Source organism: Daphnia magna, linkage group LG8, assembly GCF_020631705.1.
Source record: "Daphnia magna isolate NIES linkage group LG8, ASM2063170v1.1, whole genome shotgun sequence".
NCBI classification, from domain to species: domain Eukaryota; kingdom Metazoa; phylum Arthropoda; class Branchiopoda; order Diplostraca; family Daphniidae; genus Daphnia; species Daphnia magna.
Genome location: NC_059189.1, coordinates 4,648,592 through 4,674,776, shown reverse-complemented (window position 1 = coordinate 4,674,776; position 26,185 = coordinate 4,648,592). Strand labels below are relative to the sequence as shown.

General features: G+C 44.2%; 1 protein-coding gene across 5 annotated transcripts in view; it reads left to right on the top strand.

Annotated features, from left to right (window-relative positions):
* LOC116928272 (protein unc-13 homolog B) overlaps nucleotides 1-26,185 on the top strand; it is a 58,833-nt gene that overhangs the window by 14,632 nt on the left and 18,016 nt on the right. For all 5 annotated transcript variants that reach the window (XM_045178198.1, XM_045178197.1, XM_045178195.1 and 2 more), the window contains exons 4-11: nucleotides 2,007-2,124; nucleotides 3,156-3,282; nucleotides 3,704-3,829; nucleotides 4,975-5,201; nucleotides 5,285-5,412; nucleotides 6,395-6,427; nucleotides 6,496-6,572; nucleotides 6,633-8,068. In XM_045178198.1, coding sequence (XP_045034133.1) covers nucleotides 2,007-2,124; nucleotides 3,156-3,282; nucleotides 3,704-3,829; nucleotides 4,975-5,201; nucleotides 5,285-5,412; nucleotides 6,395-6,427; nucleotides 6,496-6,572; nucleotides 6,633-8,068 — 2,272 coding nt within the window. The remainder of the gene's footprint in view (nucleotides 1-2,006; nucleotides 2,125-3,155; nucleotides 3,283-3,703; nucleotides 3,830-4,974; nucleotides 5,202-5,284; nucleotides 5,413-6,394; nucleotides 6,428-6,495; nucleotides 6,573-6,632; nucleotides 8,069-26,185) is intronic.

Genomic DNA, 26,185 nt, shown 5'->3' with positions numbered 1-26,185 from the left:
TAATCCGCCTGAGGTTCATCCAGCTGCGATGGATGTACAGTCAGATTTTTTTTTTTTTTTGCATTTTAATTCTTGCTTTATTCACGACAGACTTGATAGCCATTTCCAAGAGCTCAGCGTTCGACAACTAAAGTATATCTATAGCAATTTTCTACGCGCCAGCCTAAAGTTTCATTCTATGACCATTTCTACTTTGTGTTCGTACTCATGTCGCTTCGGTTTACCCTCTGCACGTAAAGACAAAGTTTCTTTCGAATGTCAACGACAAAAGAAAGCCAATAAAATAGCGGTGTGGGATGTAGTAGTTTTCCAACGGTCGTCACATTCAGATCAAATCGATAAAAGTGAGTCCAAGGTGAAATCTGCCAAGACTTTTTCCCTCTTGAATGTAAAATAAATAAATAATAAAGTCCCATAGAAGCCACTAAAGAGCCATGTTTATTTATAATAGATTAAACTTTCGAGGCCGCAGAACTATTAGCTTTTAGGATCAGCCGAGTGTATGGAAGAGCATATTAGACGAAAACAAGAAATTCAATATGCCAATGAATATGCAATCAGAGACTTACACATGTTGACGCGTAGGTAGTCAGACTCGTTGTATGTATACCTTAATCCTCATCCGTAAGAGTGAACCCCGCGGATGTATAACTCGTGTGGTTGGTTTCATTACTAAAGCCATGCAATCGTCACGTTCTCAGTACGAGTAACGATAGCGGGCAACTGTTAATGCCTAGTTTATTGTGCTATCGTAAGCCAGATAATAATTCTCTTTTAAGTGTAGAATCATCGGGGAAAAAGCACAGGAGTTGGTAAGCCAAAACGATCGGTTTTTGGGGACGCTATGTAAACACATCATTAGAGAATAGCAACCAACTTTATTGCAGAAGATTCTCTTGAAAAAAATCTTCTGAAAACCTATCGCGGTGCGAGTCCCGTACACGTCTAGCTCGATTGCGATCAACGCTAATTAGAATTTACTCATTTTTATCGCGAATTTCTCGTTTATTACTGGCCTTAAAAGGGGTTGGTAGACTCGGTAAATTCCAAATGCTTTTCCGCCAGCCGAGAGTGTACTACGACGAGCATGAAAACATACAAAATCTAATTAAAACAATAAAAGAAGAAATTGCTCTGACATTATCGTATTGCCTTTGAATTGCATTTCATTTGATTTTTCTACTTGATGTGTCTGCTTTGTTCTTTGCCCTATCCGCAGAGTCGCTTTTTGTTTTTGCGTAGTGGGTGATGGATGTGTTCTTATCGCGCTACCAAGTCCAAAAACAGTAGACACACACCACAGCGAGCTACAACAAAACGGTTGTAAATAATAAATTAACATTTCCTTCCCTGTTGCCCTTCGTCTTCACGAGCAACTGCTGATATGTCCTGGTTCTATATATCTCCTCCGGCTGGGTGTTTTCAATTATTTCATTTCTTTTGTGTTTTGCTACATAATCACTTGTAACAAGGCCTGACTTAATATGGCGTTTATTCGAAGGCAAAGCGAACTAAAGTTTTATGAATGTGACTGGTCTATTCAACTCAGTTTATTACTGTACACGTTCCGTCAGTTTGAGTTTTGATTATTTGATGATGTGGACGTTCATTGTGTGTATACATAGAAAAAAAAACATTTCTAGAGCATACTGCGATATCCTCGCAAACTTGGATGTTCTATGAACTGGAAACTATATCAGCTCTAATCAGAGTTTCACCACAAGGACGTCCGTGGGCGATTTGCCCAAGTGATTCACGAAGAGCTTAACTTCTGGTGACGTAGATCAACTTTATCCATAATGACGGATGGATAAAGACATTCAAAACTTTTTAAAATCAAAAACAAAAAACCAAGAATAGATGGACATTTTTTATTTTAAAACCTAATATTTTAAAACTTGGTTTACGTCTAAGATTTAAGGGTAACATATCTGATTTATAAGCAAAAATTTCGTCAAAGGCTTAAAATAATGATGTCTCTTATTTTTCTTGTTTATGCACAACAGCGAGACCAACTGTCTGGACACGGGTCTACTCATCGAAGTCTGGAACAAAGGGCTCATTTGGGACAAAGCAATGGGACACTACTGGCTTCCACTTCAGCAAGTCCCCTACTCGAACGAAGTAGGTGTTCCACTTTTTTCCCCCTCTTTCTGTCTGACTGTCATTATCTTTAAACACGACATCCTTCCGTGTTGAACCTTATCGTTTTCTTGCAGCTCAATGTCTTGACAGACTGTTCCGTCATTTTTACCCTCAACTACGATAAAGTCTAGTCGGACATGGCCCAAAATAATCTCGTCTGAATGATGGGAGAAACTCTATATTGGCCTGTCTTCTCGGCTGCAGCTTTAGATGTTACGTATATGTCTGCCCGTGCAGTCGATCAACTCGAAGCATCGAGAAAAAAGAAAAACGCTCACGCACGTCGCACTGAGCTTTCCCGGCTTTAGCTGCCCGCACAAGGAAGAGGGAGTGGCTGTGATCGTCGAGACTAGCGACAAAACAAATCCATAAGACATTAGAAACTCCCAGATATCGTGAGCCACTTGGATTATTCCAATAGTGATTCAGTTTGATTGTTTTCACGGGAGGGAAAATCGACTATGACAACATGATTTCACGTACGCGTTGTTTTACAATGAAGTACATTTAGGTGTAAAGTACAGAAATATTATTTTTTTTGTAGACCAGGGGGCGACTAGCAGAGCATTAGCAGTTGAAGCTCGATCTATAACCAATCCTATTAGTCGAGGCTTCTTGGCCTCTGGTTACAATATAGAGACGCCCTCTATTGCCCTTCTTTCGTGTTTTGTCGTACGTCACGGTTTTCTCAATTATTTTTCAATCTGTTTACCGCTTCATCGTCATACGTGACAGTTTGAAGAGCCAGTTGTGTACTGCTGGGTCAACAAGCTAGGTCGTTATTTATAATTTAATCCTGCTAAACTTTGGCCGAATGTTCATTTGTTCCCCGTGTCCAAACTACTTTCAGTTGGCCTCAGCGATCGATGGTAGAAAACAATCCGTTCTTCGTCGTGTGCTGATAACCAATTTCATCGTGTCGGTGTTGACTGATGGATCGATGTCGTGATAAAATGAGCAAGCAAAAATTTTGGAACTAAATTATTGTGTGTCTTCCCCTTGTCTACAAGCAGGAAGGAATCGGTCAGTGGATGTCGTTGGATGCAGAGCAGATCATGGAAAACGGAGTGGTGGTCGGTACCCGAAATCCCACAGGCGATTACCTCCTCATTGACTGCCGCTTCGAATTGCCTTACGGTAAAGCCTTTTGTTTGCTGTTTTCTGTATCTCCCCAGCTTTGTTGGCCATGTCGCACATAACACGTACGTTAGCAAAAGAAAGCTATGCAAAAGCCATTTGTGGGACATGGTTGGTTGGTAAAACTTGATTTCCCGCAAGTTGTCCTTTCTTTTTTTACTATATAGCTCCTGTACACATAGTAATCACCAATCCCGAATACGGTAGTAGTAAACAACGTGTCGTTAATACTCGAGGCATTTCCAGTGTCTTTCGTAAATTTGGAATATTCATCCAATTTTGATTGAGACATTGATGGAAAAAATGATTGTTTCTTCAGATATCCTATTGATTCTTAAGCAGCCAAGAATCTGTGTAATCTATTTTTAAATGATTTCGAAAAGTCAAAAATGTCCACAAAAGTAACAATGAAAAATAATAGACTCGGAAGATGTGGACCTCGGCGGGATGCAGCGCAAATTGGAGGCATACAACCACGTGCTGGACCAAGAAATGTCCTCGATGCGAGACGGTGGGAAGCGGCGCCAACAGCAATTCCTTATTCACTGTACGTATTAAAATCCATTTGGGGGACGACTCGCAAAAGGTTATAGATGACGGGTGACTGCATGTTTTTCCGAGGAAATAATTATAAATGAGTGTCGGCCGTTTGTTGGCATTGTAACAAATTGAACTGGCAAAGGCAGTAAGTTTTCTGACCTTTAGGAGAAATTCACTTGTCTTTCGCGTCTGTTCATATTTTAAACTACTAATTGACTGTTAGAAGGTCAAAAACTTGAAAACGTAGAAGGATTTCTCGGAAAGGAACAATCTCATCAAAAGTCCGTGTTTCAATCAAAAACGATACTTATGCAGCTAGTCTTAGGCAAGCCATGTCGTCAAGGCTTTTGTTATCCTCTGCCAACAAGAGAAAAAAAAAATGCCATTTTGCTGTTCTTTTAATCAAAAGAAAATAATCCGCTCAACATATCAACTTCGAGCTGTACTTATCGATTGATATGAGATTTTTCCTATAGCGTCAAACCACTTTTTTTTTTCCCTTCCCTTTTGAAGAATTTATATGTAAAAAAGTATAGTCTTATAGAGACTCGTTTCCCTGTAGATTTGCTATGTACACGCCTCTGCACAGTGCCAGTCCATACTTTTTAGATATAGTGCTGCCGCATTAGATTTTCTTCGTTCTGTCGAGGTTTATAAAGCCAAGTAGATTTTCTCGTTTTGTAGTTCTGGTTGTCTTTTTTGGTTTTTGCGATGAGAATTATTGGGGAATGGCCGAAAGGCATACGTAGACCATCGATCGCTGCAGATATGACTATAAACAGTGTGGGTTTGTCCGATCGTGCAGTTGAGCAATCAATAGTGACATGCAAGAGATCATAATCCGGTGCGGATAAAAATATCCAGCATCTCGTTTTGTCTATTAATGCGTTATGATCACGTTATCGTTGATGATCTCTATAGCACCCTAACTAATTGCTCTTCATTACTGCCAGTTTTGTTCTATTGCTATTGTCATGCCTTTCCCCTTAGTTAGTCCTGTGCAGTTGACTGTACAATATTTAATAGCAGCAGTTAATTTTCTAACCTTTTTCTGTGATTGAGTGCATGATTGAATGACGTAAGAGGTGGCAAGGGTTGGCCCTTTAGTGTCTCATTAACCTCTCTCTTTTGTTTGATTCTTCTTCCTTAAAGCTGGACTCTCAGAGGACAGCGATTATACAAGCGAAGTCAACTATCCGCTGGTCCAGCATCACGAGGCCAACGGGTCGGCCTCGCAGTACCTGAGCGTTGCCCATCAATACCCATCGCCGCAGAGGTCGTCGGAAATCAGTCGAGAAAATTCGTACGAAACGAACGATACGAGCACGGATCAGCGGCATTGGGCATATGATTACGGTGGCGGTTATCCAGCTACGCAAGTAAGTTTGGTGACGAAGAAGAAAAGATTGTTAAAGAATTCAAGTTTGTCTTTTTAATGGTGGTGTATCGATTTATTTTGTAGGAGGATGGTTATGATTATAATTACGACCAGTCCGAGGAAATGTATGTTCAGTCGGACCAATGGCCACGACCTACAGAAGAGCCGTTGTATTACAACAGTCGTCCTAATAAAGAATCAAAATCCACTGGGTAAGTGTAAAAATAATGTATCTCATTCCAAAAAGGAAGACTCGTTTTTTTTTTACTACTACTTTTTTTTTTTTTTTTTTTTATAAATTGTAATTCAACTAGCTAAAATTTCTAATCGAAAAGGGCTTCGTTATTCTATATCTTCAGCATTAAGTTCTGGTCCCTTGTAGCTGAAAAGTTGTTGCGTAAGTTTTGTCAAGTCGTGCGACATTATGTCAAGTTTCCAACTGACAGTTAAGTAAGTTACGATAGATGGCGGACTGTTAGCCATGTTTTTTCAGACCGTAAATAAAATTGTACGCCCCTAATTTAATTTAGCCGTATAATATCTGTTGTTTAACAAATATGAGCAATTTCTAAAACAGAACAACATTAAGCTCTTTCCAACGCGTCGATTTCACTGCTGTTTGTTCATTTCATATGATTTGTTACTGATTTGTACTAGTTTTAAGTCTATCCAAGATGCCATTCAATTCAGCTAACAGAAGTAGTTTATATTCTGGACACCTAGCCAGTAGAAATCAAATTTCTTCCCAGCTCCACTTAAGCTGTGTTAGGTTCTTGGTGCCGCATTTGTAATGGCAAAAGTTGTGGATGCTTGCAAATACCATCGAAATGAATAACCAAGTTCACCTAATCTTCATTGGGTTCTAAAGAAACATGAATTTAAAGCAATTGCTCCGTCCAAGCCACGTTGTATAAGTCAGAAGACTTAACATAGACAATTGTTGTATACATTTTTAAAGAAAGTGACAAAAATAGCAATATCATATGAGCAATATGTACGCTATTAATGTTCACTGAATAAAAATTTAGTTTTCAATGCCTCTAATTAGATATTTAAATTTATTTAAAACTTTAACCCGTCTTCCTGCTTCTACGACGGGTATTGCATTCATTTCGCGACGCACCAAATATCAGCTGCATACACTTTAAAATTATAATTTCTTTCTTTCTTTGTTTTTGTTTTTGTTTTTTGCAGGCAGTACAAGAATTCTTCCAACTGTTACGACAGGTACTTGATTTGTTGCATTTAAGTTAAACACTTTTAACCAATTCGTCTTTTGTAATGTTGAAATATAGCCCAGATAGACGCTCTACAACAGCCAGTGAAATTCGAACCAATTTTGCCAAAGGTTGTATACAGCCAACCACAACTAGTAAGTTTCTGGTACGATGGTGATATGATGAAATCATTTCTCTTCTATCCAACATTTCAGGTCCAAAACCGAGCCTTGCCAGACAGTCGACTTTGTATGATGAACACGAGACTAATCATTCATCCGAAGCTACGTACTCCGAAGACTATGCGAATTACCAGCAGCCTCCTCAGCAACAACGCCAGCCCTATCCAATTGGCAATAACCATCAGTCACAAGAGCAGTACAACTACTCAACAGCTGCCGGTTACGATGACTATTCAACTTATCAGCAATACGACGGCGGTGGCACTTCAGAATACGACTACAATTACGATTACAATTATGGCTACAGCGAAGGCCAGCAATATAACGAGAGCGTGGCTGCTGTCATCGATGACGGCAAGGAGAGTCACGGTTATGGTTATTATGACGAAACGGGATATTACTACGACGGCCAGTGGTACGCTTACGATGGCAACTACGACGCCAATTACGATGCAAACTATTCAACGGAAGATGCCACGTCTAATTGGTCTCAGCAAAATTACGATGGCCAACAAGAACATTACGATCATTCCAATGACTATACAGCCCCCGTGAAAACGGACTACGTTCCAGAGTTACCTACAAAGAGTCAACCAAAGCCTCAGCCGCAAAAATCGTCAATCACAGCACCGGCGGCTGCTATTATGAAGACCATCCTGGAAGACGCCGTCCCACTCAAACCTTTACAAATGCTGGGGGATATCTTCTCCAAAAGAAGTACGATGATGCATCACGGGGATCTGAGCAGTAGTGGTGGAAGCGTCGAAAGTGAACAACCAATGACTAGGAGACGAGAAAGTATCGCCAGTGTGACGACACCAACCGGCCCTGAATTGACGACAAATTTTGGCGGAAGAACTAGCCAATCGCCTCTGATGATGGGTGAATTGGATCGACTGCAAACGGATATGTTGAGTTCGAGAGGACAGGAGGATCAGATGGTGATCAGTGATTATCGAGCTGGTAGTGGACCATCTATTGAACCGCCCGATCACAGACGAGGCTCCATCCAGTCTCGTTTGTCCCAAATGTCTCAACAGTCGAGGCGGGAAAGAGCCGAACACTTCCGACGACGTCGTTCTTCCAGCATCTGCAGCGATCGTGATCGTGATCGTGAACATGAACATGCCAGTCCGTACAATTCGTACGATGACGAACGAACGCCCGTGAATGAAATCAATCTAAGCCTGGACATGAACGACATGACGCCGATTGCGACGCAAGTTCCATTTCCGCCTCAGCAGCAATACAAGGGCGTTTCGTTTGACGAAGACGACATGTACCTGAACGAACGAGGCGATCCTGGGATGCAATCGACCGACCAAATGGATCAATTGCCGCCACCGACGACTCCGCCGCAAGACTCGGTCATCTCGGCGCCACCCGTCACTGCCGCCCGCGCCTGCCAAAATTTGACACCACGTCAAAAATGGCTGTGGGCGTTCAACAAGATCTGCGCCCAACTCATGGTAAGTCCCCTATTTCGCATATTTGATTCTGATTTCTCCGCAGAACTGCGTTCGAGTTGATCATTTTAGCTGCACTTCTCGCATTCTAATCCGTGGCGGAATGCCAGTTGCATAATGCGATATGATTTGATGTCAGCTTATGCATAATGATGTCTCTTTGAAAACACCGGAATAGTTGGGTCATTAGACGGTTGTCTGTCTTGATCTACAAAGTGTAGATAACAAAGGCAGTGCGTATTGCTTGCATCGTTTCAGCGACTATAAATGATGGCCCTCCACTTCGTTTGGGAAGTCGGGCTGTCAATGCCTTTTTGATTCGCCTCTTGTCGAGCATCTTTTCCGTTCCACATCCGGAACACTAGATGGCTTAGTCTCTTTGTAAGTCAATAACGCATCCGGTTGTTCCGTCATGCGTTGTTCCGCTCTCCATAGCTGATGGACGCGTCCAACAGATGGCGTCAATATTCGAGTAAATAATTGAAATATCGAGTTCGTTTGGATCTTTGTTGACCTCGCACGGGATACGGTTTTTCTGATCTATTTTTCCTTCTGTTTTGTGTGCAAAATCAAACCTGCTTGTTTTTGCTCGGGTACAACGCCGAGACGAGCTCTAGCACAATTTTTTTTAACGATTCGTTTTGGACTCTTTTGTAGCGAAACTCGATTGATTTGAATATTTGTCTTGTTGAAACTTATTTTTTTTTACAGTTTTTTGTGCTTTTCCTTTGACATATGTTCGAAATGTCAATGAACTTGCTTGATTCTAAACACTCCCGTAATTCCCCAAGCTGAGACCGTCTGTCAATCAAGAACCACAGTGACTTTGATTGAATCGGGGGAAACAATATCTTTTGAAAATGATACTAATTCCGTATTACATCTGCTTGACAGTTCGATGCGTAATCAGAACTAATATCACTGATTAGAAATGGAAGTGGAAAAGAGAAGTCATCAGACAGTGGGGAAAGGAATTCCGTTGGGTTTAAGTGTTCCGGCCGGAGCTAACCCGCTGTGCTATGCAGAGTCCACGTGCGGTCTACATCAGCGGGAGTTGGCGATACGCTGATATCGTTACTCAATCCCACATGGGGGGGGGGGAGCCGCAAAAGTATATCAACTTGATGATAAATGTTCTCGGTCTACATTGTCGACCATTCCATTTATCCGTATCCATGTTTCCCAAATGTGTTAATCAAGGTCGACGGCAAAGGGACGAAAAAAAAAGGCAAACGGCATTTTACGTAGAATGTGAAGTCAGATAAGGGGACCTGAGCGGCGTGAAATTACACCAAAGTGCTTTTAACAAAAGTCATTGTTATAAAAATACGAGGGGGCAATATCCGCCAAATGAAAATAAACGAAAACAAAAGAGGCGGAGGGAATTGGTTGTGGTGTGATGCTGGCGGCGGTGGCGTGTTCTATTTATGCGGACGCTATGCGACCGCCTGTTGCGGGACCCGCGCGCTCCAGGGAGAAGTTGTGTGTACATGCGTGCGGGTTGTGCGGTTTTCCGTAATCAAGTCGAGCTACACATTTTTTTTTTTTCCTGCTTCTCTATGTAGTCAACACCCCCTTTTTTTTCCTCCTCCCAACTCTCCCTATTCGTATACTAACTAAGCGGCACTGAGGTTTCTCTCTTTAAAAACCAGACGATCTGCTTCCGCTCCGTCTCAGTTCGTCGACAACATCCTCGCTGAATGTCGACACATTCATTAAACCTTTTCAGGCATCTTGTTTAAGCATTACATGCACAGTTGAGCGAATCAGGACTAAGTGATTCAAGCGCGCAAGTTTTCTGCGCCATTTCCTTTCGTCGAAGTGATGGTCGAACAAGTTTTCTGAATAAATTTGACATTGTTTTGCGCAGAACTAGAATTTGATGAAAGAAGATGGATTGGTTATTTCCATCGCTGAAAGCTTCGCTTTTCCCAACTAAATCCACTAGCGCAATTCCGGTCGATCATCCAAGTTCTCCGCAGTCTCCGGGTACTGACGAAATAGAAGCGTCAGATGCTCTGGCCCCACTGCCCGTAGATTACAAGGCCATGATTGAAGACGCTGACAGCCCGATCCATTGTAAGCCGAGCCATCAGTTGAGACGACGTTCGAGTCTCTCCGATTTGGACGGTTTGTTGAAAAAAGATCGCATCATCCGTACGTCGGATTTATTGACTATCGGCGAGTATGGAGCAGCGTCCGGTAGGCGTGGGGAGAGACAAGGAAGAGTTTGGTCGCTTTTGCTGGACGGGCAACAACCTTTAGATCCTTGGACGAGAGGTGGAAGTATTGGCGACATGATCAATTTGAAGTTGTACGGCAGTAACCGAAGTCTGATGAGCGGAACGAGTAGTATCGCTGAGGCGGTGCCCTTGGAAACGATTTTGCGTAAAAAGGCAACGCCGTCCGTCGTATCTTCCTCCAACAGCGACGACGTCTTCCGTCAGCAGCGTCTAGCCTCTTCCGCTCAGGAGGATGCGATCCCTGTGAGCCAACAAGACACGATGGGCGGTCATTTGAGCAATGGCGACTGTGAGGAGGATCCTTTTGGTGTCAGTTGCGTGGATGACGTTATCGAAGAAGAAGATGAACGGGACGAATTAAGGGATGATTTGTGCGAATTGCGCAGCAAAGGCTACCCGAAACAGACGCGGTCGCCGTCCATCACCGAACGCACCGAGAGATTGTCTATTCTCATCCGCAAACGTCAGTGCCGATGTCGACGTCACCTCGAGAATCTTGCGGTAAAGAAATTAGCGAAAAACTTTTCTTATTTTTTTGCTGTTTATTCTATTTCCGGACAAAGAATTAGTATTTTTAAAATCAATTCTTTTTCACGCGTCGATTTGTTGAAAGTTCCATCCGCTAGATGGCTCTCCTTGGGATTTCTTTCTGTTCATTTTTTTTTTACGGTCTCTATCTTGAAAAGTTGGGTCGCCAAGACGAGCATCAAGAAGCAAATGCCTTTCTGAAGACGCCCTGTGAATATGTGATGTGTCTTTATGAAAGGATCGTTTGAGATGTGTCTCTAGAGGGTCAGTCAAGGATGCATATAGAGAGTGCGTGGGTGACATGCCCAGTTCCCCAAGATTAAGTTGAGGCCAAAAGGGCTAAGAAATAATTTCAGATCGATGGCTCCCCACAGGTTTCTCCATCATCCACCATCTGCTACCCATTGGGTTGCTCGTCGTGCCATTCGGGGTTTCTTTCGTTTCGAATGCTGCCTATTTTGAAAACTACGGCCGTCTCCTCCCATTACGGATTAAGTTTCCTGTTGAAACATTTCTGCATCTACGATAATCTGTTACCAGGAGCAACTGCACGTAATTATTTGAGGGAATAAAGAACGGTCTATTATTTGATGAGCTGCTCGACTTCTCTAGACCGTTGGGTGGTGTATTTTTATACGTGTTGTTGCTGCTCATCTAATGGAATTTGCGATCACTCTTTCTCTTCCTGTTCTTGTTTATGCGATTGTTGGAAAAAGTTGGAGCAAGTCGTCTGCTTTTGCGGTTTTCTTCTTTTAGAAGACTTTGCTGCCAGGCGGTGGCTGGTTCTTGCGACAAGGTTTTGAACTTTCGCAACAGTCAGCGCACACGCACACAACAGCGTTAACGACAAAGTTTTCTATCTCACCGTTGCCGTCACTTGCCAACCCCTCGTAGACTTGTGAAGAATGGCTCTCTTTGCTTACGTAACTTTTGACTCGATTGTTGACGTTCCTCTGGGCTTCTCGCTCTCTACGTTCTCTCTTCACAAATGAAGACTTTGAAGACCATCGTGTTTGTTCTCTACTTAATTCAAAGAAAGAAAACTCTTCTCTTAAAAATCTTGACATGAGGGAATGAAGAGGGTCGTGCGTATCGCCGAGAATCTTCGCGTAGGTCCCGAAAAAGTCTTTTTTGTTGTGTGTGTTTTCCGTAGAAAACTGGTGGTATTACAGCATACGTTCTTTTGTTCTCTCGGCTTTTCTAGAAGAAAAATCTATCGTAGCGTGGGGAGATGGTGGAGAGTAAACGTAAAAACTTTTCATTCGTAATAAATCAATCATGCTCCCACGGAGACCTATACGTCATTCGTTGTTTTGTATTTGCGTAATGTTCCCATTATCATGATCGATGAGGCGTACGCAAACTTTTTCAAAGACCAAGAAATCGAAGTCAAGCCCGCAGTGGTAAGAAACGAACAAAAGAGAAAATGTCTATTGAGAGTTTAAAAAAAAATCCGCTAATTGATCTTCGTGTCTTTTTGATCGCTATCCGAGATGATTTTTGTTTTGTTTTAAGCGTATGAATTTCCTGTGCACGTTATTGTGTCACACGTGAAGCAAAGTGGACTGGTTTTTCCGTTCGATTGCCAGGAAATGTAACGAGTTTATTTGTTTTCATTTATCATGGTGGTAACAAAGAATGATGGGGACGTAAACAAAGTAGATGGGTCGTAAACAGGAGAGAAAACAATGGGAAAAAAGGAGGGGGGGGGGATGTACTATAATTGATTTCCAGCTATCCGCCGTAGGGAACTGGCCCTCATCTAATTTAATAAGGTAGTATGGGATCGATGGTTGCATTAAAAAACCTTCAGTACTTTTTTCGCTTGCCATTCGAAGATTTAAAAGTGTAGGGCGGTTTTTTAATGAGGATGTACGAATAACAATTCCAGTAATCAAATGTTTTCCTTTGAAACTTGATTTAGTCTGTCATTCAGAAAAATGTTCATGTTGTGTGCGATTCACAAACGTGAAGGGTTGAGGACGTGTCTAAAGGGCGGGACCCCCTCGACATTAAGCCACCTAATAGATGTGTCTGTCGTGATGAGCGTCACAGTAATCATCAGTCCAGTACTTGAACTTTGGTCCCTTTTCAGACTTCCCCTTTCTCGTCTTCTTATCAATCAATAAAAGCACGGTCCGTGAATTGCATCCTTGAGAATGCTGACGTAGGAGTCCCTCCCTGTATTCGTGTAGAAAATCAAAGGTTTGAATTTTAAAAAAGGAGAGAAAAAAAAAAACGATCAAAATGGCGGTGGATGTCGTGTCGTAGGCCAACAACTAAATTAAAGACAAAACAAACTGAGTTCCCCAAGAGAAAACAAGACACGTAGCACACAGAAAAGAACGAACATCATCCCAATATTGATTTCCCCTATGTATACGCATCCTATTATGTATGCGGCGGAGTTGAGCAACAATACGAACGCTAGAAACGCATACCCCGATGCCTTCCGTTTTATGTTTCATTTTTTTTTTCTCTCCCGTTTTTCGTCAAAAGTTGTGAGAGATCAACGGCCGAGTTTTGACGGGATCAGTTGTTTTTAGAAACATTTCTTTTGTTCCCTTTTTCTCTGACGTCGTCGTCGTCCTTCGTATAAACCAACGAAGAAAAGCAATTCAAATTGCCTAGGACGCATCATCTCGATCGATGATGGGATCAATCTCGTCCTGGAATTGCGAATGGGAGGGAACTGCAAGAGTTAGACAACATCGACGGGTTAAAAGGGCGATCCTATAAAAGCTGAGTGTTTGCGTGTAAACAGTGTATAGGTCATTCATAAGGGGAATATGAGGTGGTTACGGGGAGGATTTGAGAATCTTTGAAGACCACAAGACGCCAATGAAAGTCAAGTGCCAATCTAAGTTGAACGACGATGGCACCGTCAGCAATGGTCGACCTCAAACCATCCTACATGAAATTTACATAATAAGTCAATTTGTTATAACCGTGGTTGTAAACGGATTGAAGATAGTAAGGAGTTGTGGAAGACTTAACTCGATTGCCACCATGTTCTGTTTGTTTTCTCCTGTTTTGTGGGGGGGTTCTTTTCTCCACACGTGGACGCCACTACAAACAAGGTTGAATATACTTTTTACGGTTTATCGTAATCGCTGGTTACGGTGCAAGTCGACTTTAAAACCTGAATAGTTTGTTTTTTTTTATTTCTTCCATCCGAATTACCGACTTTCTTTCGAAATGTTGCAAACGAGGGTAAAGACTGTTGATGGCTAACGAAGAATGTTGCTAGTTCCCATACAAAGGCTATTTGGGAAAATGGGCAGCGACAACTCGTTCCTTCTGATTTATGCAAAGTGGCTACCATGAACGATCGGCAAAAGAAAATCGATGACATCGTTGCATGGCAAGAGGCAGTCGTCCATTCCTTTAGGCTCCAAGAATATAGCATCTTTTAAATAAAGTAGCGTGCGAGAAATATAAAAGGAAGGTAGAAGGTCACGCGTGCGATGCAAATATGAATACCTGGAATAAAACGCTGCAATCTATTTGACTACCAGATCGATCTGTCGTTCTTTTGCATAAAGCAGGCGCTTTGAAAACCCCTCGGCATATTTGACAGACAATGTTTCGACAGTATAAATGAAATTGCACGAGTAAAAGAAGATAATGTTTGATTTAGGCTGGCATCCCTTTTTCACGACTTGAAAAGGTGACTGCAGTGCCCGTCCACTTGTTTCCGTATTGATCTACTCTCTGTGTAACTTTACAAGTTTTTTCTTTACCCATTTCATGCCTACATGCAATTTTTTTTTTCGTGCCCCAAATTCTCTGCTCGGGTTAAGACCAATATTTTTAAAGGGTTTCCTATTCGCATTATTATTGCCGACCCCAATCTACTTGCGTCTTCACGACACGCGTCGCTAACATGTAGAGCAGTAAAATATGGTTTTGATGCAGTCACGTTGCGTTATTGTTCCAGCTATATAATATTGTAGGCCTATCTATGTTAAGGACATGCGGAGCATATTCTTTTGTTTTTCCTATTGGCCGCTTGGTGATATTATTATTGTGCAACCCGTGAGTTCTTGCTCGTGCTTCAATCACGGCAGCTATGGTTTGGCGTTCCTCGTCGTAGAACTCTTCACTTAGGGGTGGGCAATCCAATTTACTTAGTAGACATCATTTGTGTGCTTTTTTTAAAAATATGTTTACAGAGTTTGCGGGGGGCCTTGGTGTTTACCATGTAAGGGGAATATCGTTCAGGGCTGTGCGTTTCCTTTAATCTTTTATTTTATTTGATCGTATTATATGTTCGGAAATCAAAGGCCTTATTTTTTTGCAGTGGTGTTTCGAGTTGCGTTCTAAAAGTGCGGCACTCGGTTCAAGAAATAATAAATCAAAGTCGGAAATCCATTCATCATTTGCAGCGACCAGAAGCGGAAGTGGCACAGCTTGGGGCGGGGAAAAAAAAAAAAGATATCTGTTGCTACGCGTGCCGCTTTTGAAAGTCCATTATGAATTCCCTAGTTTTATGCTAGACTGTATAGTCTGTAAGGAACTCCGTAGATTGCAGCGATGCAGAAGAATCTACTACTAGACGGGGAGTAAAATGAATGGCTCCATAACCGTAGGCCGGGGAGGGTTCATCCCACCCAACGAAAGAGAAACGATGACCGAATAAATGTCTAGATGCTTTCAGGACAACACATATGAAATAGAAAATGTCGGCAGGAAAACAAAATATATATCTACGCAGTATTTCTTTATTTTTGCCGTTATGGCGAGGATCAAAACATGGGTTCCAAAAACGTTCATCATCGTTTAAAGAACTTGATTCTAACAAGAAAGGAAAACCTTGTGAATGACATTTTCTGCTTCAAATGTGACAGGCGTTGCGACTAAATAAAAAGAAAAGAACATGCCCGACGAGAAGAAGCTCTTCAAGTCGTGGGTGCTGTTTCCTTTTCTTGTATACTCTTTACAAGGTCTAGTGGCGTGAATAATCGATTTCAATTTGTTAAAACTGACGGCGTCCTGGCGGAGACCGTACGATAAACGGGATTTATTTGCGCCGAATCGCGCTTGTTTCACTGCTTCACCTGAAGACTGTCCGTCATGTTGCTTTTCTCCTTGCTCTCTTTTGAAAATAGAACGTGATCCAACGTCCTTATCGTACAAGGCTGTATATAGATGGCTCGATAATGTGTCGTGACCTTTCACTGCTGGCCAATAGAAAGCGAACTAATCCACGCGTGACATTCAGCTTCTGATGGTTCGCACGGCCAGCGATTGGAGACATGATCAACGTTAAATTGAATGGGCACCAGACTTCTGTGATATGCATGCGTACAGTGTGAGTGGGAATGGCGATACGGTGTGCCTCATTGGCCAAATGTCCAGGGAAATTGCGAATCAAGCTATCTAGAAAGAAGGCCAGCAAGCCCGATAGAGGGAAACTCTTTGCTGCTTTGAATTAGTGATGAGGATAAACTTATCGATTTCAGGATCACGAGCTCGTCCTTCGTGTCTATGTGTGTGTTCATTATAACGTTGCGGTGTACACGGTCAGAAATCCGTCTTATGGCCTCGGGAAACACGGAACAGCGCAGAAAGGAATAGAAATGTAGATAGACGGCCCCGGACGTAGTTGACTTAACTTTGCCCGTCGTTTCGTTCGCTTTCCCCTACAATCAATAGATTTAATTTTCTTTTTTTTTATCTTTAATGTGTGTCTGGTTATAATGGGAGACTAATTCGATTGATCCTTTCTACCCTCTATCGCCCGCTGAAGCTTCAGTGTAACATCCTGAAAGAAAAGGGGGGAATGTCGGGAATCGTATCGATCGTCCAAACCGACCACTTTGGATTCGGAACGGCCAGTTGTATGCCTCTTGCCATTTTTGAAGTCTTTGTTTGTCTTAAATACTTGAAGCACTCTAAATAGAGGTCTAGCGGCAAAACAAATGCAACATATTTCTGAAAAGTTATTTTCCTTCTAACAGCAAGAAGTTTTTTTGTGTGTTTACCTTTATGGTCTTGAGCTTCAATTTTGCGTCGATTGCGTATAGGCAATTGAACTGAAAACAAAATGGACGTCATTGTCGTTCGTTCCAGTAAATATTGAGGTGATTTAATGGTAAAGTTAATGATGCCCAGAATTTCTGATTTGTAGAGAACTAGACAAATTTTCGTATTTATTATTTAATAACGCGCAGTGTAATGACGCTTGACTGCGAAATCAGAAAGGTTCGATAGAATTGAATCTCCGTGTTTATTCGTAGTTTCTGAACGCTACGTTTCATTGTTGTCGATTCTGAATACCTTAGCCATTTTGACGTTGATGAAGTGTTTCGGACCTGAACACTGCATTGTAGACCTCGTCTTTGTTAAATGATTCAGAGCAGTAGATTGAATCAATACCTTGCTAAAAATGCGTGCTATTAGCAGAAAGGAAAGTATAGCACGAATTTTATTTCTTTTTTCCGTGACGTTTTTTTTGTGTGTGTGTTCCGTTGCAACGTGGACATGTAGTCTGGCTACGAAAACTAATATCTAGATGGATCGCTCTTACCCTTTCGATATGGCAGTCGCAGCAGACCCATTACAGGGAAGTATAATAGCAGAGATTCGTCACAAAAAAAAAATTGTGAAAATTCATTATATCGCGTATTTTTGGACACGAGGTTCTCTAGCCCATCACGCACGAGCGTGCCTCCGATGGACTTCTTGTTTTATTGATAAAGGCAACTGAATCTGTTGGGTGCACCCCTAGCAACCGTTGTTACACCGCTATTGTTGCCTTTGCTTGCTGGCCTATATATACCTGATAACAGAGGTCTCTTCCGGCTCCAACTGGCAGGGCCGAATATCAATGGAGAATGAAACCTTAAACGTGCCTTTTTTCGTGATTGCCAAACGAAGACTTTCAACTGTTAAGGAAAAAAAAATGTGGTATCTATTTTGAAACTTTTAAATTTCGGAGCTGATAAACATGAGGTGAAAGAATACGAGAATAAGAGTCCCAACAATTTACATGCGCTGCGGCGTCTGACAGCTCTAAAAAGGAGGTTGTCCATCCTCTTGCTTACAAAACTTTAACGCTGATGATCCTATCCATTTTTTTTAGGAGGTGGATCCTCACCGGGGGAGGCAAAGAGAGAAAAGGGTGGGTGTCTTTGCAGGCATGACGGTTATCGACCTGGAATACAATGTACTGCTGTGTACTGTATTCTTACCCATGTTATGTGTGTGTGTGTGTGTCTAGGCGGATTGGAGAAAAGCAGGGAAATAAAGGCCAGGGTTGCGCCAGCTAGCCGCTTTGGTAGTCTCGACGCAACTACACCAGAAACTCCTCCCACTTTCCCTTTAAGGAATTGCCAGCGAAGCCGTCGCGACTGCGAGGCAGTCGGTTGTGGTACGTTGGTCAGATAACGACAACGACCGCCCCTGTTCATTATAGGGTTTTGTGCTTGTGGAAGACCAACGCCTGTGTTTGTCTTTGCGAAGAAATTCTCCTCCGCAATTGTGTTTACCCCGCTGGATAATATTTTTAGACGTTTCGCGGGTCGACAGAGCGCAATGTATTGCTATTACTTTTCTATTCTCGAGATGTCGTATCGCCTTCGAGAAACATTTTTGTTTCTTATTGCTTACGATTATATGCGGGGTATAAAGCTTCTTTCCCGTCACGGAATGGATCAATGATTCCGGCCCCTTTTTTTTTCGCTAGTTGGTTTCGTTCCATTTCGATACTTGAGCAATTTCTTGAATGTCTGAAAGGACGAGACAAAGTGCAAACACAAATCCAAATTTGCGCGTCCACAAGTCTGACAGCCCAGTGCTTTCAACTTTCCATCTTGTCATGTTAGTCGTCGGGCCATTGTTGATATTGCGGGGACGTGCCCCGTTAGCGCTATCCTTTCTTGCTAAAAGTGTGTTTGGCTTTCGTAATCTCTCGTTGAACTCGGTCGATTGTACCAGCCAGTCCAGTCATTCTCAGTCGACATAGTAGTACACGTTTTGAATTGAAACATCAAAGGCAGGCGAGCTTGACATGTTTTGCCGACATTAGGCAAAAGTCGAATAACATGTGTACTCTACAACTTTGAGCGGAAAACTTTTATGAAAACGAAAGGCCGTCGGCTGATTTGTAAATTTCGTGTCTTGTCGGCGCGGCCGATTTGATGGCCTTTATCTGTTCACGGTCCGTTTCGTGGTTCATATAGATTTATCAATCAGTCTCTTTTCTTTTTGCGCCATTTTGAGGCCGGTTTCGTACAATATTTTATGGTAACGCGTGCTGCGCACAACGCGCCACGCTCAGTTAGGGAATCATAATTCATGAAAAGCCGTCACTGCATGCTCGTTCGTGCCTCGAAAAATGAAAGTCAATTACCATTGGAAAGCGTTTTGATTATGTTTATTCTTTTGTGAGGGTAAGTAGGACGCTGTTGTTTTATCTGGTTTGTTTATTCTACTCGCCGAAAATACGATCTTTCACCAGCTCAGCGTTTTTTGTTGTTCATTTTAAATCCGGATTGTCGGGACGCTAGTGTTATGCCAAAACAATTGCTTAACAGTTCGTCCTCCACAATGTCCCTGTCCGCTTGAATGGTTTATGGAAGTGACCATTCAAAAATTACATCAGTTTTTTTTTAATATTTTAAGTGACACTTTTAGCGAAAAAGGGGACGGAAACATTTTTATTTGATCACCTCCTCGATCGACAGTAAAGTTCCTCTTCAAAAGTCAATTATGAATCGAAGCGTGTAGGATCTCCGTGAACCGGAAAGAAGCCCAACCCAAATGACGTTCATGATTTGGTTTCCAATCTTGTGAATTTGTATTTATTTATTTATTTTTTTTTTTTTTGTCTTTGCATTTCATCTATGCTCGTTTTCCTTTTGAACAAAAGTTGAACCATGTCATCTTTTCCGACAACCAAATCCGGTTAATATTATCCTCGGCTGTCGTCTTCATCTCCTTCAAATGTCAACAATACTGTGAACTAGAAAATAGCCGACTTCTCGTGTGTTTGTGTGTGTTCTTTGTGCAGCCGAATTTATTTCGTTTCACTTGGGCGTAATGCGGTTGCCGCATCATGATGCAACAGACGCGGTTGGCCATCGTTGTACTTTCCCATTTGATTGAAGTTCAAAGCGAAAATCCGATCAGGTCATCCTCAACACCCACCCATCATCACCGTCATGACGAATAATGGAATTGAGTAAGGACGGAGTCGACGCCGACGCCTCTGTCATCGGCTGCGCCATCGACTCCGTACTGCCCATCAGTACGGCTACCTCTTGTCAACAGCAGGACTCGGAAGCTGTCGACGTCGACACTTTGCAACGCAAGATCGACGTGTTGGAGGCGGAATTTCTCGGTGCCTGGCAGATTCTTGAATTCCTGTCCACCGAATATCTCGCCATGTGGGAAAGATTGGAAACAGTCGAGCTGCTGCTCTATCAACAACAAGCCACTATTGCCCGGCTTGTTGGTACGTATGGCGACAAGGTGGCCGACGAGAAACAATCTGCTGACATGTCGACTGTTAGCGAAGCCAAATCTGCTATTAGCCATCTTCATAATGGACCCAATCTGTCTCACGTCAAAGAGGAAGAAGACGATGATGACGACGATGACAAGTTCGCGGCCAAAGTGGAGGCCCAACTGCGTTCTCTCGAGTCGTCCGAACAGCATCCTTACTCGATTACACCGGTTGATAGGTCTCGTCAGACCAGTAGATTGTCAGCTGACGAAGCGTTTTATCGTAGCCTCAATTCGGCTCATCGCGACAGTCCGTCGGTAATGTCCGAGTCGGACAACGAGCTGCGGATGATTTGGGAATCGAGTTCTGCGGCCCAGCAATTTCGCCGAGATTCAGTCCGTCCGTCTGAGGAACCAGTGGGTCACGTCTTCAGCGCCCAAGATTACTGCCATTATCGGCAAGGTAATACGAGCAGCCAAAATGCTTGGCATCAAAGCAAAAAAGCCAAGCCGCCCGACGAGCCGGAAGAAGACACGCAGACGGAAGACGATGAATGGACGTGGAGGACGAACGTCAACATGGCCGCCGGCAGTTCGTCGGATTGCGCCAGTCAGATTCGTGAAATAGAACGTGTTAGTCGCAAGTTAAAAAGAGATTCGCAAAGACTGCAAGAACTTCGCGAGCGGCTCGTCCAGTCGTCCAGTGTTCCGCAGCGTGTAACTCAGCGTGACTCGGCCGAGTCCGGTACCGATCTTCACGAACAACTTAGACTTGCGTTTCTGGAATCAGCTCGCCAAAAGTCGGCCCGACTCGAACAGCGCCGACAACTTCAACAACCTAAAGCCAACTCATTGAGCTACCCTTCCAGCAGTCAACAGCCATCGATCTATTGCGGCTCCTCGACGGCAGCGGTGGCGGCTCCTGTCCATATCGATCCGCTACATCTAGGGCGGAGCAACAGCTCCGACAATGTTTCACCCAGTTTTTCTTCCTACCTGCGAACGCCGATCGAAAAGCAAGCTGGTCACGATGACACCCGGACATCTAATCCGACATCGCCCCTTGGCCAGCGCTCGAAATCGGCTCAGAAATCGCCAACGCTGCAGAATAAAACGCCCACAATAAAAACGAGAAGCGCGTCGGAAGAAATCACTGCCAACTGTTCGGCTAACTTCCTGACGACGGCCAGCACGAGATCGCCTAATAAGGTGTCCACTGCTTCTCGCGGCCGTCGATCACAACAAGGTCTTTCGCCAACGAAAGTTAATCGAATCAGTTCGATGCGATCCGATTCGGGTGTTTCGTCACTTAGTGGAAATTGGTCATCAATGGACCCGGAAAGATCACCCGTTAGTCCCAGTCAATTACTAGCCCTGGCCGTCCATCATTCGTCGACGCAGCAGCAAGTCGATTCGGCGCCACCTCCGCCGGCCCCCGCCGACGACCAAATTATTCGACCGAGCAGCCGAATGATGTACGAACAACCGGCCGTTTCTCCTTCCACGCGTTCCAGGCCTCAACCGAGTCAAATCCAGCCGCATTTAACTACGGAAACGTGGAATGTTCAGGGCTCCATTTGTTCTGTAGCAACAGAGGCGTATTCAGCCGCATCGCGGGCGGAACCTTATCCTGATTCAATTCATCATTCGTACGAAACACTCGGTGGCAATCGCGTACGACGCAACCCTTCGACGCCACGCACTTTATCTCGCAATGATTCCACATGGATGGAAACGGAAATTGACAACCCATTTTTGCCGACGACATTGGACGATGATTGGTACAGTCCGCGGGGTGTTGTCCATCCTCAGAACGCACCGCAGCATCAGTATAGATCAAACACACCAAGTCCCGCTCCCGGTTCTTTACCGGAGGGACATTTCGTTCCAGAACCAGCCAATGTGGCTAATCAGCAACAACAGCAGCAGCAGTTTTTGTATCCTACGGTGACGTTCGAGCCGTGTCGGGAAGAAATCGATCGCAATTTCGAACCCTCCAACTTTATCCAGCAACCGAAATCAGCTGGTTGCTCGCCGAGGCAACGTCGTAGACTTCATTCCTCGCCCACGTCTTCATTGGCCAGTCAGCGATATCAGCAACAGGACTTAGTAGATCAACTACAGCAACAGCCAAATCAACGTCTGGAACATCAACTCTCTTCGCCGGGTCGGTTGGTTCAAACTTCAACACAAGCTGAACAACTGTCGTCCTCGTCATCGATCGATTATTACGAACTCTATTATCAAACGCCGTCGTCACTTGCCCAGCAGCAGCAGCAGCCTTCCCAACAAGAACAGAATCATAATTCTTATGATTGCCAGGAGGGTGTTTATTTGTTCCGGAATCCGCTTCCTAATTACGAAGAACAATCATCCTATGATAGCAGCCGTCGAATCGGACAAGATGGAGAGTTGACTTCTCGCGGCCTTTCGTCATCTCCGTTACCCGCTTATACGACTTCGGGTCAGGTGATTGTGTCTCAGTGCGGATACATTTCCATCGCCGCTTCCAGCGCCCCGCCCCGTGCGCTATCTCCGGGCAAACAGCCGCGTAGTAGTCCGCGCAAGAAGATTCGCACAGCCGTTAATCAGCTCGTACCTTACTTCAACCGACCGAAGCTGAAGAATCGTTCCATCTCGTTGCCCGGTGTGGACGCTATGCAAGAAATGGATGGGCAGCATTTGTCTCACAGCGCCAGCGGAAGCACCGGCCATTTTAGCAAATCAGATGAAGGCAATGGCAAACGTTTTTCTTTCAGCCGGACGTCTTCGTTACCGGGCTTGAAAAAAGGCAAGAAAATGATGAAGCAATTGACGAACATGATTGGCGGGCGGAGAGGAAGTACGGACGGAAAGAAGCCCGAAAGTCTGCACTGTTTGCCTCAACAGAACGACGATTGGCTGATGACGCCGCGTCGGCCACTACGGGCACTAGACGTCGTTGGTAATCATTCGGGCGACCATAGCAGCCGAGCTTTTGTCTCGTACTGTAACGAAGGATTTGATTCCGGCAATGATTGGGACGATGATGTGACGGGACAAGTGGCGACTGGAAGTGGCGCTAGTAGAGCGTGGGACAATTCCCATACTGCCTCCATTCCTGGGACGGAACCGTCACATTTGGCGAGACGACCAAGTGGTCCGTCTTATGGAGAATTTGCGGCCTCTAGAGCATTGGGCCGTTACCGAAGATTGGCAGCCGCTGAAGCAGCCGCCACTACGGTTCCATCCCCGGCTCCAATGGCATTGCCCGACGTGGCGATCGTTTCATCCAGCGGCATGCAGTCGGAGAGTCGCCGTAGAGAACGTCCGCCGTCCATTTCGGATGATGACGCCAGTGTTAGCCTCAGTTTGAATTTGGACTTGTGTCGTCCCTCGGGAGAAGAGCAGCCGGAAATAAAGGAACAAAAAGATTGTGACAATGAGGAAATCTTTTTTCCTAAAGTAGCCATCAAAGGCAGCCCAAAGAGAAGCGAAGAATGCGCTGCAGCAGACGATTCCCCGAAACATGCAGTGGCTGTACAACCATGCCCGCAATCCATGGATTATCTCGAACCGGACCAATTCCGGCCAACGGGTAACATTGAGAGTGTCCCCTCTTCCCCAAGGCCGTTGGCCAACGTTAACCGGACGGCCCCACGATGGCAGAGCACAGAAGACAGCATCGACGTCGATGATGAATGGTATCGCTATGGAATGCTGCAGCTGGAAGAGATGGAACGCAGGGCGGAATCCGGTGGAACTGACCTGTTGGCTGAAGCTGCACGGCAATATAATCAACAGACGACATACGACAATCAAATGCAGGCAGTTTTAAGTGAACTTCAATCGCGGGTTCCGGTTTATCCGGCGCTTGAAGGCGATTCCATTGTTAACGGCATCCGGTCGTCTGGTGAAGACGCCAACTATTTGCCTCCGGCTGAAGCCACTTGGGACTATGCGACTCCAGTTGTTTACGAGACGGCCATGACGGCCGAGCCGCCGTGCATGGTGGAAGAAGAGAATGACGATTGGGCATCGTATACGAGTTCGCCAAACAGAGCCGGAATTGCTGTTCAAGAATCCGCCGTCGAGTCGAAACAAGTTAGCGTCAAAGCGCACGAAGAGGACGACGAAGACGACGATTATTCTTCCGGCGAAACTAGTGGGCCTGATACTCCGCGTGATCAGAGTTTTGATGATGATAACGAAGGCGGAAACGAGCTTTTTTATCACTACGAAGACGATAACAAAGAACCGGAATACTGCGAAGCAACTAAGGCACACGGGTGACGCTGCAATAGAACCGACGACGTCTGCGGTGGCTGGATCGTATCCGAATAACCGGCATTCCATATCCGGCTCGAGAGGTTCGGACATATTCCCGAGCAGTGGTAACATCCTGTCAGCCGCCGGAAGTACGGCCAGCAACATCGCCTCGTCCGTCTTTTCGTTTTTCACCTCAACTACGGCGCTGAAAGACGGAAACGAAGAAGCATCTGAACCGCAGCAACCTTACGGAACGGATGTCTACTACGCCAGCGCCAACAACATCGCTGCGGCTGGAATGTCGCCGGTGATGACAACAAGAACGACCGTAGAATCGCCCAGTCTTACCGTAGAGGTCAACCTGAGCTACATTCAAGATGGCGAAGATAATATGGATCCGATGGATGTTGAACAACAAAAGATACTCAAATCGACTACCAAGGGCAGCGCGGCCCGTTGGAAATTAGTCAAGACACTGCGAGATAAGAAAGCTGAAACGGCTAGCGTTGGTGCACGTCCATCACCAACGACAGCCCCGAGTCCGACGAATATCGAGGCGGTAAGAGAACTTTTTCATCGTCCGAACGTTGTGCCATCCCAAACCGACTGGAACGCGAGGCCACGGTCATGTCAAACGTTGAATAATTGATGATTGTCTTTGCATATTTTACGTCAGTCGAGGCCTTTGGCTATGTCCCCTTAGCTTGGCCGAGACCTTAATTTAACGACAAGATGCACGCATCTGTTACTGAAGGAGGTTTTTTTGTTTTTTTAATCTCCATCCGTTCGATGCCAAGATGGCGGCCGAGGCCAAGTTTTTAGAGGTAGCGCATCAGTTAAAAGAACCACCCGTTGCGAAAGAAAAATTGTCTGCTCTTGACTGATTATTTGTGGAGGAGCCTTAACCTTTTGTACGGTTACATGTGCGCTAGAATCTGATGAGGTTCTTCGCATGTAATCAAATTTTCAATTTGTTGTGTTTGATAATCGTATCTGACGTTATCTTACTATCACAGTCGAACCAATTGGTTTGCCTTCTTTACTTGGGAGTTACCTAAAAAAATAATCGACTCAAAGTATCGATTCGTCTTTTTTTAAATAGAGAACCTAGTTGTCCGTATCCTTTCTCGTCTGGCACAGAATAATAATAGCTTTTTGAGGGTTTTCCCCTTGTAGCACACATCCTTCCGATATGGTAGCAGTTGTGTCTTTTTTTCTTTCCCAACTCGGAAGTAACAACCTCTCACACCCCCCGAGGATAATCCAGGAGGCAAACCACGTACATGGAAAAAGAGCGAGGCAAAAGAGAGTTCGTCGAAAGTAATCACACTTAAGTCTTTTTCCTCTCTGCCCCCCTCTCATGTTACGTGTTTATTTCGCACGCTGCGAGTAGTAATGGCATGCCAGTTACTACTATTGGACTGTAAGAGTTTACGACGACTAGACAAACGAACACAGTTTATCCTTCTCGCCACCGATATGGCGAGCGCGTACAAATTTTGTTGTTTCGATCTCTCCAGGTTTTTTTAGTTTTTTTTTTTTTTTATAGAGCGATCAAGAGGAGAGGGAAAAATCCGATGCTCGCAAGGTGTCGCCGAGATAGCGCGCCTGTGTCAGACATCGAAGGATCAATACGAACTGGCTGTGCGGA